This window comes from Sphaerodactylus townsendi, linkage group LG05, assembly GCF_021028975.2.
Source record: "Sphaerodactylus townsendi isolate TG3544 linkage group LG05, MPM_Stown_v2.3, whole genome shotgun sequence".
In the NCBI taxonomy this organism is placed as follows: Eukaryota; Metazoa; Chordata; class Lepidosauria; order Squamata; family Sphaerodactylidae; genus Sphaerodactylus; species Sphaerodactylus townsendi.
Genome location: NC_059429.1, coordinates 8,222,637 through 8,236,533, shown reverse-complemented (window position 1 = coordinate 8,236,533; position 13,897 = coordinate 8,222,637). Strand labels below are relative to the sequence as shown.

Here is a 13,897-nt window from a genome sequence, read left to right as displayed (position 1 = left end):
ACGACCTCCCCTGCCTCATGATCCACCCCCCCTCCCCTTTCTTGGATGCAGGGTGCCATTTGCTACAGCTCCGCTAGTGACCAGCAAACGTGAAACGAACGCATTTTTCCTCTTGGATCCCCAGTCTGTGTACATCTTTTGGAATGTCTCCAAAAAATACATGTGCAAAAATGTCTGTATGATTTCAAGCGTGCCGCCAACAACCATGAGGCCCTCCTACTTATATAAGAACTAGCCTGCTGGATCAGACCAAAGTCCATCTAGTCCAGCACTCTGCTACTCGCAGTGGCCCACCAGGTGCCTTTGGGAGCTCACACGCACGATGTGAAAGCAACGGCCTTCTGCTGCTGCTGCTCCCAAGCACCTGGTCTTCTAAGGCCTTTGCAACCTCAGATCAAGAAGGATCAAGATTGGTAGCCATTCATAGACTTCTCCATAAATCTGTCCAAACCCTTTTAAAAGCTATCCAGGTGAGCAGCAGTGGCGTAGGAGGTTAAGAGCTCGTGTATCTAATCTGGAGGAACCGGGTTTGATTCCCAGCTCTGCCTCCTGAGCTGTGGAGGCTTATCTGGGGAATTCAGATTAGCCTGTACACTCCCACACACGCCAGCTGGGTGACCTTGGGCTAGTCACAGCTTCTCGGAGCTCTCTCAGCCCCACCTACCTCACAGGGTGTTTGTTGTGAGGGGGGAAGGGCAAGGAGATTGTCAGCCCCTTTGAGTCTCCTGCAGGAGAGAAAGGGGGGATATAAAAATCCAAACTCTTCTTCTTCTTCTTCTTAGTGGCCATCACCACCTCCTGTGGCAGCATATTCCAAACACCAATCACACGTTGCGTGAAGAAGTGTTTCCTTTTATTAGTCCTAATTCTTCCCCACAGCATTTTCAATGGATGCCCCCTGGTTCTAGTATTGTGAGAAAGAGAGAAAATTGTGAGAAAGAGAGTGTGAGGTGCCCTTCTTGTTCTGTGAAATCCCAGGTGGTTTGGATATTAGATTTTGTGCTTCCCTGTCTCTGATCTTGTGCTTTCTGAAACCCTCCACAGGAGCAGCCAAGGATTTATGCACATGAAGTTTACCCGGACCAAGGACAGCAAGTATATCCTGGGCCAAAACAGCGCTCCTTTTGACAGCATTCCAGAGGTGATCCATCATTACACGGCCCAAGATCTGCCCGTCAAGGGTGCCGAACACCTCTCTCTGCTCTATCCAGTCACTGTTCAGACTCTGTAAAACCACAGTTGCTGGGAATAGGGGAGCTGCTTTCAATCCAAAGAGACCGGCAGGATGATTGTCCGGACCGCAGGGGGTATCTAGTTGCGCCAACTGACAGACAATCTCTCCTCTCCTGTTGGGAGAGCTGCGTGCTTCTGCTCTCTCTGATTTTTCAAGCAATAACAGTGCCAGATGCTTCCTGACAAACCCCTTGGCACCCCTTCCACCCACCAAGGAGCAACTTGTCTCCAGCAGGCTAGTGGAAGAAAATGGGGACAGTGTTCCGGGTTGGTCTAGCAACTCACCTCTTGCAAAGCTTATGTTGTTTGCGTGAAATGGTGGAGGAGGTGAGTTTTTGCCAACATGAATGGGCCCGGGGTAGAAACTGTGCGTATGGGGGAATTACTCCTTTATCCTGAGAAGACGTTCCATATAGCCCTTGCAGCTCACCTCTTGCAATGTGTATCTTGTTTTTGTGAACTGAGATGTTGAGTTTTTGCAACGAGTCCTGGAGTGATTTTTCCCTTCTCTCCAGAGGCCTTCCAGACAGTCCTTCTAGCGCTTGTCAAGCCCAGGTTGGAATATACCTGGAGATTTAGGAGTGAAGGGGAAGATTTTGGGGAGGAAAAAGAGCTCATCAGGGTATAATGCCACACAATCCCCTTTCAAAGCAGCCGTTTTCTCCAAGGGAACGGATCTCTGTGACCTGTAATTCTGGAAGATCTGCAGGCCCCTCCTGGAAATTGGCAACCCTAGTTTGCCTTAGTGTGCGGCAGAACGAGACTCTTAAAAGGAGATTTGGACTTAGCAGAAGCCCTTCTCCCACGACCCTGTTGTCAAATCTTCTCACATCCTCCTCTTCACGGTTTTTCAGTTTTCCATCGCTGCTCGGAGGCGGGGGGGGTGGGGGGGGGAGGGCAGACTGTGCATTTTGATAGCCCCACACAAACCTTGTCCTAGGAAAGTGCATTCCAGCACTCCTCCTCAACCTGCAGTAGTCTATCTGAATGTACACATCGGCCTTCAATTGAGTCCCGGGTAAGTCAGATGGTCCAGCTATACCACATAGCTGCTGAGCCCCAGAGAATGCCGTGGGGCCGGGGGAGAGAATCTGGAGCTGGTGTTGATTCCCACTCCCCCTGAACTTTGCAAAGCATTGCCGGCATGCTTTGGAGTCACGAGGACTAGGAACCTAGGAAGGTTTTCGCTGGTTTTCTGTGATGACATGTAAGGTTCCTGAGGATGCATCAAGCATCCCTATTTTGAACAGTTCTCTCCCCCACCCACAACACAAGCCTTTACTGGCATATAAAACAGGACAAACCTTTAAAACAAAACAAGGTTAAGAAATGCAGTTAAATGTATTGTCGAAGGCTTTCACGGCCGGAATCACTTGGGTGCTGTGTGGTTTCCGGGCTGTCTGGCCGTGTTCTAGCAGCATTCTCTCCTGACGTTTCGCCTGCATCTGTGGCTGGCATCTTCAGAGGATCTGATGTTGGGAAAGCAAGTGGAGTATATATATCTGTTGGAGTGTCCAGGGTGGGTGAAGAAACATTGTCTGTGAGTAACAAAGAAGGCAAAGAAGGTCAATAGTTGAGGGCATCTGAATAGAAGTATGAGTAACAATGAAGTCTATAGCATGGGAGTAACAATGGAGATAGCAAGGTCACTGGTGGGAGCATCTGACTAGAAGTATCCTGGCCTTTGTTTCCTTTGTCTATGGCCATCCTGTGTTTGTGTGGAGCTGGTTAGACACTGTCTTGACTCTAGTACTCATACTTCTATTCAGATGCCCTCAACTATTGACCTGGTTGCCTTCTTTGTTACTCACAGACAATGTTTCTTCACCCACCCTGGACACTCCAACAGATATATATACTCCACTTGCTTTCCCAACATCAGATCCTCTGAAGATGCCAGCCACAGATGCAGGCGAAACGTCAGGAGCGAATGCTGCTAGAACACGGCCATACAGCCCGGAAACCACACAGCACCCAAATGCAGTTAAAATTACTAATTTCCAGTATAAAATTTGCAACAGTTTCACAAAAGAGCACATCAGAGCTGTTCAGGAGATTGGGTATCTTATAACACTCATGCCACTGAGAACGTTGCAAGAAAATGGAATTCATGTATTTCATGCGTATCTCTCCACAGTCATTCTTACCATCTTTGTGACCTGTTTGCTCTAACATCTGTACGTGGGGCCGTTTTCCTCTGTTTGTCTGTGTTCTGGTGCAATATATGCCCCTCCCCCCCGCAATAGTGTTGCTTTTGCATTAAAACTCTACAATCCTTGTGTGTCTTTTTTGTTTGTTTGTTTGCATTTGCTCGTTACATGGGATGGGGTCTTCTGCTGCCTTGCAGAGTTCAGAAACCGGGCAACGGCCTTCTCTGCAACAGGGTTTCTCTCGCGCTTGAAATGAGGATGGGAGCGAAAATGCAGGTCTCTCCATGACTGTTAAAGACTCCGAATCCAGACAGAGGCCAGGACGCCATCATGAAAGGGGCTACAGCTGTCAATGAACTGGACGTGAGTTCACAATGCCCAGTGGGCACATGGGGCTGAAAAGTTTCTACCTGTCAAAAACTGCCCCCTATTGCCGATGTTACTGCATTTCATGGCAGCGGTGGTTCAATTGGAAAGTGTAAATGTGTGCAGTGGCGTACCACCAATGAGGGGAGGTGGGATGCCCCGGGTGCACACTGGTGCGTGGGTGTGGCGGGGGCGCACGAGTGCCCTGGGCACCGTTTCCCCTCACTCTGCCTCTGAATGTGTTGTACGGTTGTTGTTTTATTCAGACGGCAGTCTTCCTTTCCTGGGGGCCTGGTCTTTCTCAATTGTGCATCAGTGAAGTATAAACAAGGGTGCGTAGAATAAAAATGGCATTACGATGCCAACGTGGTGTAGTGGATAAGAGCAGGTGGATTCTAATCTGGAGAACCGGGTTTGATTCCCCACTTTTCGAGGCTTATCTGGTGAACCAGATGTGTTTCCACACTCCTACATTCCTGCTGGGTGATCTCTTTCAGCCCCACCTGGCTCATAAGGTGTCTGTTGTGGGGAAAAGAAGAAGAGGAGTTTGGATTTATATCCCCCCTTTCTCTCCTGTAGGAGACTCAAAGGGGCTCACAATCTCCTTGCCCTTCCCCCCTCACAACAAACACCCTGTGAGGTGGGTGGGGCTGAGAGAGCTCAGAAGAACTGTGACTAGCCCAAGGTCACCCAGCTGGCATGTGTGGGAGTGCACAGGCTAATCTGAATTCCCCAGATAAGCCTCCACAGCTCAGGTGGCAGAGCGAGGAATCAAACCCAGTTCCTCCAGATTAGAATGCACCTGCTCTTAACCTCCTACGCCACTGCTGCTCCCCAGGAAGGGACAGGAGAGAAAGGTGGGGTATAAATCCAAACTCCTCTTCTTCTTAAAGGGAACAAAAATGGGGAAATAGACAAAGCAGGCAGGGTGAAAACGGCATCCAGCTTGAAAATCAAAGGAACAAAAGTACATATTCACAAATCTCTCCCTAAATGTGTGTAAACACATTCTGAGCTGAGCTAAATTGTGCATACAGCCCATATGTATTAATCTGAATGAATTCGCACGTGATTTTTGTTTCCGCTGCTCATGTGCAGTTGTACAGAGGACTCAAGCGCTGGCTGAAAATTATGCGGGGAACATAGTGCCATCTGGATTCTCCGATCTTAATGAATGCTTTCATGCACTCAAATGTATCATTATAAATTTTGCTGTCTTTTTTAAGGACCTCACCACACAAAAGGACACAAAAATCATGAAAAAGGACGCAGGGATCTCTTGATTTATATCCTCAAATGACGCAGTGGTGAAAAATGCAGGAGTCTGGTCTTGTAAAGCTCCATTTGCAGATACAAAACTTGAGATATTAACTATGCCCATTTCCCTTGTTTTGGTGATTTATTTATTTATTTATTTATTTATTTATTTATTTATTTATTTATTATATTTATATACCACCCTCCCCTGGAGGGCTCAGGGCGGTGAACATGAATATACGAATAGAGCACAAAATAAAATCAATAAATCTCAAATAATTAAATAAATCATAATAAAATGGCTCTATACACTTTGAATAATTAAAACCCCATTAAAAGCAGCGTATTAGTATCAAAGTACAATAAATAATACAACAGGAGGCGATATAAGGTCTTTAAGAGTGAGAGTATGATTTTTCCTTCTGCTCCCCTTACTTGGAGTTAAAAAGCCAACCTTTAACTTGAAGGAATGTAAAACAACTGCTGTCGGTGAATTGGAAGGAAGTATCCTAGCAACTGGCCATTTTCCTTGATTCTGTTTCTTGGAAGGGATTGGGAGAAGCAAGCAGAAGTTTAGTAAATCTGCAGCCCCTCCGCACTGTAGGATTCGACCTTAGTTCGACTTGGGTCTGACCCGGGTACTCCGCACAGCCATAGCGTTGGACTTGTGTCTGACTCGACTCACCCCCCTCTCACCGTTAAATTTTTGAGCTCGACTGGGAGGTGCAACTTCCTGGTGAACTCGGGTTGCACTCAAGCCGAAGCCGGCGGAGTGCGGAATCTCCCTCGCCTCGACTCTGCCAGCCAGCCAATCACAGTGCAGTATTTTCGGCCATGCGCAGAACGGGAGACTCGTGGCGGCAGCCAGAAGCGCGCCTTTTAAAAAATCCTATGTAGCTCCTACGTCAGTAAACGAAAAAAAAGGGATGCGCACTCACGTTTCCCACCATAGAACGGCAGCCAATTGGGAATGAGGAGCGGAAGACGCGAGGAGGTAATCCCACCCTCTGAACTCGGTTCCGGAGACACGAGTCAGCTGCTGTGCGGAGAAACGGAGAAGTCGAGCTCAGGTAGCGATGTCTGCGGACACGAGTCAAACCTGAGTCGCCTTGTGTGTGCGGAGAGGGCCCTGGAGTGTCAGTGGAGCCTTACGTTGGCAATCTCAGAGAGGGTTTGGAGAAAATCTTTGGTGCACAGTTGCAGCCTGCAGAACTCCCTGCCACTCAGATTAATCGCAACAGGATCCATCTATCAAGTGCTGCCAGGGGCCTGCAAACTGCGGCTCTCCACATGTTCATGGATTACAATTCCCATCAGCCCCTGCCAGATATTCTAGTCCAGTGGTGGCAAACCTATGGCACGGGTGCCAGAGGTAGCACTCAGAGCCCTCTCTGTGGGCACTCGTACAGAGTTCATCATGTGGGAAGGGGGTGGAAAATCACACACACACACCCCACATACACACACATCTAGGCTGGCCTGGGCATTATCCTTTACCTGGGAGTAAGCTCAGTTGCTGGCAATGGGGCTTGCTTCTGAGTAAACCCTCCTAGGATCGTGATTCACCCATTTGAAGCGTTGCATGGTTGCTTACTCCTGAGTAACGCGTGCCTCGGAGCCAATCGTTTTTTCTAAACTAAAACCTCAGTATTCAGGTTCAATTGCCCTGTTGGCACTTTGCGATAAATAAGTGGGTTTGGGGTTGCAATTTGGGCTCTCAGTCTCGAAAAGGTTCGCCATCACTGTTCTAGTCAATGTTTATCCCTCTCTTCTTCCAAAGAGTGCAGGATGGCATACGTGATTCGCCAATCCTCTTTCAGACTTAACAACAACCCTGTACGATAGGTCAAGTAGAGAGAAATAGTGACAGTCCTAAGCTTCCTGTCACAGTAGGGATTGGAGCCAGGGTTTGCTAGACCCAATCCCCACCAGTACGTTGTGCATACACGAAGAAATGCCCTGTCTACGCTTGCTCGAAAGCTGTGGTCGGTTCCTGCGTCTTGCCTACGGCTGCTAAGGATGAAAATGGATAAAGGACGTTCCCAATGGCTAAGAATGAAAATGGATAAAGGACGTTCCCAACGGGTGTGAATCTTCTCGAGGGCTGTAATTGGCTAGTGGGATTCTAACCTAGCTGGACCACTTCACAGCCGATTCTTTTCAAGGTCACCCTCCCCTTTCAAAACCTGCTTTTCTGTTTGCCTCTTTTCTGCCATTTCCCCTGAGACTGGCGGCCGGGGGCGGGGGGGGGAGCGGGGGGCTGACCCAGCTTTGGCAATCAGAAAGGTAACGGGAGAGGGAGGAATGTGCATACAGATGCTAGTCCTTTTTAACCAACCTCTCTTTTGTGGGGGGGGGGGGGGCATCCCAAGGTGAGACTATACCGCACACGGATATGTGACACATCAGATGGGCAACAGGCGCCAGCCTTCCTTTCCCAAAGAAATCAGCCGTCTGTCTCACCTCCATCTTTATGTGCCCCCCCCTGCCCTGGCTCTGTCCCCAGTCTTGTCTCCTTGAGGACACCTGTCTCCATAGAAACCGGCAATCCCACCAATCGCCTCTCCTGTCATTTCAAGGTGAAAGAGGTACAGATCAGAGTTATGGCAGGCCTGGAGCTCCCTCGGTTGCAGGCTGAGAGCCGGCCGGCTCTTTATTTACTGGCAAGGAGCGGTGGTCTGCGTTGCGTCTCTCCCCACCCCCAGCTGCAGCTGTGAGACACGGTGTGCTTTTTCCTCCAGCAAAATGCTACCGAGGCTGCAGGCGTTATGAGTGCCAGCAATAATGCGGACGATTTAAGTGCAAAGAGCTGCAGGCTTCTAGGAGCTGGCGGAGGAGGAGAGCCAAATGACTCGGCGGGTTCTCGGTTTGAATCAGAAGAAGAAGAGAAGAGTTTGGATTGATATCCCCCCTTTCTCTCCTGCAGGAGACTCAAAGGGGCTGACAATCTCCTTGCCCTTCCCCCCCTCACAACAAACACCCTGTGAGGTAGGTGGGGCTGAGAGAGCTCCGAGAAGCTGTGACTAGCCCAAGGTCACCCAGCTGGCGTGTGTGGGAGTGCACAGGCTGAATTCCCCAGATCAGCCTCCACAGCTCAGGCGGCAGAGCGGGGAATCGAACCCGGTTCCTCCAGATTAGAGACACGAGCTCTTAACCTCCTATGCCACAAAGCAACTCCAGGTTAAAAAATCCCTGGAGACAGAGCCATAGCAAGGGGAAACTGCGCCCAGGGCACACGTGCGCCCCCGCCCCTCCGCCGGAATGCCCCCGCACCGGTGCGCACCCGGTACGTCACACAGACTCCTTCCCCCTTGGCACTATGCCACTATGGATCCTGAGGAAGATGGAATTTGGGGAGAGAAGAGACCTCACTGAGATATAATGCTGTAGAGCCCACCCTCCATAGCAGCTATTTTCTCCAGTGGAAACTAACCCCCGTAGTCTGGAAATCAGCTACAGTTCTCGGCGATCTCCAGGTCTCACCTGGCCGTTGGCAACCCCGACTGTTGTAGATTGGCAGGCGCTGCCCTTCCCAAAGAAAGGAGTGAAAAACACCAATAACAGAAAAGACTGTCCTCTTCCAGAGGCTCCTTCCGCACATGCAGAATAATGCACTTTTAAACTGCTTTCAGTGCTCTTTGAAGCTGTGCAGAATGGCAAAATCCACTTGCAAACAGTTGTGAAAGTGGTTTGAAAACGCATTATTTTGCGTGTGCGGAAGGGGCCAGAGTTAGAGTGTCAGACTAGAACAGGGGTCTGCAACCTGCGGCTCTCCAGATGTTCATGGGCTACCATTCCCATCAGCCCCTGCCAGCGTGGCCAATTGACCCGCCTCACAGGATTGTTGTGAGGCCAAAATGGGGGGAAGGGATGGTATGGGTGCTGCCCTGAGTGCCATGACTAAAAATGAGAGCTGTCTGTCAAATGTTATCTAAAGGGGCTTAAAAGACAGAATTGTTAAAAACAGCCAAATATTGAAAGCTTCAACTAATTTAATTCCTGCCAAGCGGTGGAAAGTTCTAGGGTTCCTCTCTCCCTCTCCCTCCAAGTCATTCAGGTGCAGGGTGTTAGAAGTAATAATGCTGAATTTCAAAATGAATTTCAACAGAGATAAATGTAAGATTCTACACTTAGGCATAAAAAAAATGAAAGGCACAGATATAGGATGGGTGACACCTGGCTTGACAACACTACATGCGAAAGGGATCTGGGAGTCTGAGCAGACCACAAACTGAACATGAGTCAGCAGCGTGATGCGGCGACCAAGAAAGCCAATGCGATTCTGGGCTGTATCAAGAGGAGTACAGCGTCTAGATCAGGGATGGGCAATTATTTTTTCCATGGGGCCGCATAAGAAACAGAAAATATTGTGGAGGGCCGGGCCAAAAGGCAGGGGGGCGAGGCGCTTTTGAAAGCCCCGCAGAAGCCGGCAGCCAAGGCAACCGGCTTCTGCGGGGCTTTCAAAGGCGCCTCGCTCCCCAGCAAGGCAGGGGGGCCAGTCAGGGTCATCCAGCGGGCCGGATGTGGCCCGCGGGCCGTATAATGCCCAGGTCTGGTCTAGATTGAGGGATGTATTTGTACCTCTCTATTCTGCATTGGTTAGACCCAGAGGTGGGATCCAACCAGTTCTCACCACTTCTCTAGAAGTGGTTACTAATTTTTTCTTGAGGGCCGAGAAAGGGTTACTAAAGCAACCTCCCTGCCCAATAGGGACTGGAGATGCGTGTGTGTGGCGGCCCCACTGTTTGAATCCCACCACCATCGGAACCTGTTATTAAAATTTTTGGATCCCACCACTGGTTAGACCTCACCGGGAATATTGTTTTTAGTTCTCGGCACTGCAATTCAAGAAGGATGTTGACAAGCTGGAACGGATCCAGAGGAGGGCAACCAAAATGGTAAAAGGTCTGGAATCCATGCCCTACGACGAGAGACTTAGGAAGCTGGGGATGTTTCGTCTGGTGAAGAGAAGTTTAAGAGGTGACATGATAGCCATGTTTAGATATTCGAAGGGATGTCACGTTGGTGATGGAGCAAGCTTGTTTTCTGCTGCTCCAGAGACTAGAACCAGGAGTATTGGGTTCAAGGTGAAGGAAAAGAGATTCCATCTAAACATCAGGAAAAGCTTCCTCACAGTAAGGGCTGTTGAACAGTGGAATGCACTATGTTGGAGTGTGGTGGAGTGTCCTTCTTGGGAGGTTTTTAAAGAGAGGCTGGACGGCCATCTGTCAGGAGTGCTTTGATGGTGTGTTCCTGCATTGCAGGGGGTTGGACTTGACGGCCCTTCCATCTCTTCCAACTCTATGATTCTATGTCTAGCATGCAAAAGGATTTAGAAGACGGTCCAGCAGGGGGCAGGTAAGTGGTCGGCTAAACAGGGCTGTAAAGTTAGAAACCTTTCTGTCCGTTCGTGTCACCTCTTGTCTGCCTTACACTTATCATCTCAAGGCTAAGTTCCTCCTTGGAAGTCTCCTCTCCCTCCTTCCCTAGCTAGTAAGGTAGCTGTGGGGCCAGGGGTCTGCAACCTGTGGCTCTCCAGATGTTCATGGACTACAATTCCCATCAGCCAATTGGCCATGCTGGCAGGGGCTGATGGGAATTGTAGTCCATTAATATCTGGGGAGCCACAGGTTGCAGACCCCTGCAAGCATGGGCTATCCCTGTCTCTCAGCCCTCTTATCTGAAATTTAGTTCCCCAATAAACATTTAGCTGTAAAAGGCGAAAGATTTATGCGATCTGAAGAGAAACCAGAGTATTGTGGATTGATAATCAATATTTGCTTGTGTTTTTTATATCTTCGGTCTTAGGCAGTTGGTTGTAATATTCATTTTTTTCTTTGAGATTAAATAACAGAACATATAGATCAAAGTTTGAACGAGAAGTCTCACTATCGCCAGGAATAATTCCAAACTTAAATATTAAGATCAACATTGCTCCTTTTTAATTTTTTCTTCTTTTCCAAGAACTTAATGTTAATATATGACAACAGTTTGTTAACTGATGAATATACCCTTTCTGTTCTTTTTTTCTTTCTGTAATTGCTTTTAAAACTTCCTCAATAAAATATTTTAAAAAGAAAAGGAAAAAAAACATTGAACTGGATTAATAAACATTTAACTTTACCATTAATCTGTGAGTTTGCGGCTCCTCTGCGTATCTAGCAATCTGCCAACTTTGGCTATGGACTCAGGGTCAGCTATACAGGAGCAGCAGTGGCGTAGTGGCTAAGAGCAGTGGCTAAGAGCAGGTGCACTCTGATCTGGAGGAACCGGGTTTGATTCCCAGCTCTGCCACCTGAGCTGTGGAGGCTTATCTGGGGAATTCAGATTAGCCTGTACACTCCCACACATGCCAGCTGGGTGACCTTGGGCTAGTCACAGCTTCTCGGAGCTCTCTCAGCCCCACCCACCTCACAGGGTGTTTGTTGTGAGGGGAGAAGGGCATGGAGATTGTAAGCCCCTTTGAGTCTCCTACAGGAGAGAAAGAGGGGATATAAATCCAAACTCTTCTTCTTCTATACAGATTAAGGGAAAGTTTGCTCCGAGACTCAGGAGAGCTAGCAGACTAAGGAACTGAGATGACCACCTCCAGTGGAGATCGATATGGCCCCTGCCTTGAGGCATTAATAGGTTTGAATGATGGCAGCTGGCGTGTTGAGATGAAAGCCTTTTTACAAGAAGAGAAGCTATGGAGTGTGATCTCTTTGGACAGACACGCACAAGAGGTCTTCCAAGTATTGTGGGACAAGAGAAACGACCAGGCCAGAATATTATAACTTCAGCTCTCTACTGGCTTGCTTATGGAAATAGCAGATGTTGAAACAATCAAGGAAGTCTCACATGAATTAGAGAAGGTGCTAGGAAAGGAGTCATCATGAAGAAGAAGAATAGTTGGAGTTATATCCCCTCTTGCTCTCCTGTAAGGAGACTCAAAGGGGCTGACAAACTCCTTTCCCTTCCCCCCCTCACAACAAACGCTCTGTGAGGTAGGTGGGGCCGAGAGAGCTCAGAAGAACTGTGACTAGCCCAAGGTCACCCATCTGGCGTGTGTTGGAGTGCACAGGCTCATCTGAATTCCCCAGATGAGCCTCCACAGCTCAAGCGGCAGAGCGGGGAATCAAACCCCGTTCCTCCAGATTAGAGTACACCTGCTCTTAACCACTGCTGCTCAAGAACAATAACGTTCCTCCAGCAAGAGTTATTTACTCTGCACATGCACAAAGGAAGTTTCATGATCAGATCCTGTCCAATCCTGTCATTTCTCCTGGCTGGGATGGGAGCTTGCACCCCCCATCCTGGGAAAGCACGCCCAAAAGGAACTGTGAAAGAGATAACTGTGGTAGAGATGGCCAGGCACTGACCTTGAGCAGCACCTGGTACAGTATAACATCACACAGAAGACAGTTAAAAGTCAGTTAGAAATGCAATTAACCCATTCCTCCACCCCCAGCATACAGAAAGCAGCAATAGCAAAATCCCCATAATAACAGGCACTGGCCAATCAGCGTTAGGCCCCTGCTGGCTTTTACACTTCAAAGTTGTGGGATATATGGGTTGTTTTGCTCTGGTGAAGGCCGTGCCTCTGCCTTCCCATGGAGAAGTGCAGCTCCCCCCCTGGGAAATGGTGCTGAGGGGTGGTGTCAAGCAATGTGGAGTGGGGTGGTGGTGGTGGAATGGAGTGAGGGTACAACGGAAGCTGTTTTGTCGCTTCATTCTTAGTACTGTCAATGGAAGTCTAAGTGCTTAATCCTGATGCTGTTTTCAATAAAGGAAATCATTTGAACACGAAGTCTTGTAACCAAACAACAGGGGCAGAGCTGCAGAAACATTTAAACCAAATGCTTAGCCTGGTTGACCAGCTTAAAACCTTAGGAAAACAGATTGTCTATGAGGACAACATTATTATTATGGTAGATTTCACAGCTGCCAGATCTTTAGCTGGTTGTTGGCCTTCATTATAATTCGAGCTTCACCCAGAGGCCTAGGAAGTTGCAATATATCAGCTTAGTATTCGTGCAGATCCCAGCAGGGCTGCCTTCTGAATATTATTATTGTTGTTGTTGTTGTTGTTGTTGTAGATTTCACAGCTGCCAGATCTTTAGCTGGTTGTTGGCCTTCATTACAATTCGAGCCTCACCCAGAGGCCCAGGAAGTTGTAATGTATCGGCGTGAGTATTAGATTGCAGAATCCCGGCGAGGGCTGCCTTCTGATCAATGGCCATTATTGCATTGTTGTTGTTGTTGTTGTAGATTTCACAGCTACCAAAAGATCTTTGGCTGGTTGTTGGCCCTTCATTACAATTCGAGGCCTCGCATTTGGGAAGTTAATAAATGTGTCGGTAGTATTAGATTACCCGAATCCCAGCAGGGCTGCCTTCTGAATTTGACAGAATGTTAATTTTGTCAATTCGAAGATGTTTTCTCAGAGTGCTGCCCTAGTGTTTTTTGGGATGGCTAGACAACATGCCGATTACCACTCGGGGCGACCTCAGCTTAGGTTTGTGCCATAGACGCTGAAGCCTCGATTTTTTCAAATCGCCGTATCTAGTTGACCTTCTCCTGTTGGCTTTTTCAATGACCCTGCTGTCACTCTTTTGGGGACTCGCTATAGCCGCATGATGATGGTCACTTTCTTGTGATCTTCGATCCGCCGGTGATGTCTGGTGTATTGTGTTTCAACACTTTGTCCATTTGGATTCGAAGAGTCCCACAGGATCTTGACCTTCTCATCTTGGCCACTGAGTTGTGTCTCTGTTTGTACTCAGTCTGGGCAATCTTTGCAGCAGCTGAGGACATATTGATCTACAGTTTCTTACTCAGCTTCCTTGCATAATCTGCATTTTGCATCATCTGAAGATTTTTCGATTTTGGCCTTGATCGAGATTTGTTCT

General features: G+C 48.3%; 1 protein-coding gene across 1 annotated transcript in view; it reads left to right on the top strand.

The window, feature by feature from the left end:
- Nucleotides 1-2,606, top strand: part of LOC125432325 (SH2 domain-containing adapter protein F-like) — a 62,246-nt gene extending 59,640 nt beyond the window's left edge. Inside the window, exon 7 of the mRNA XM_048495761.1 lies at nt 1,045-2,606. Coding sequence (XP_048351718.1) covers nt 1,045-1,231 — 187 coding nt within the window. The 3' untranslated portion in view covers nt 1,232-2,606. The remainder of the gene's footprint in view (nt 1-1,044) is intronic.
- The last annotated feature ends 11,291 nt before the right edge of the window (nt 2,607-13,897 follow it).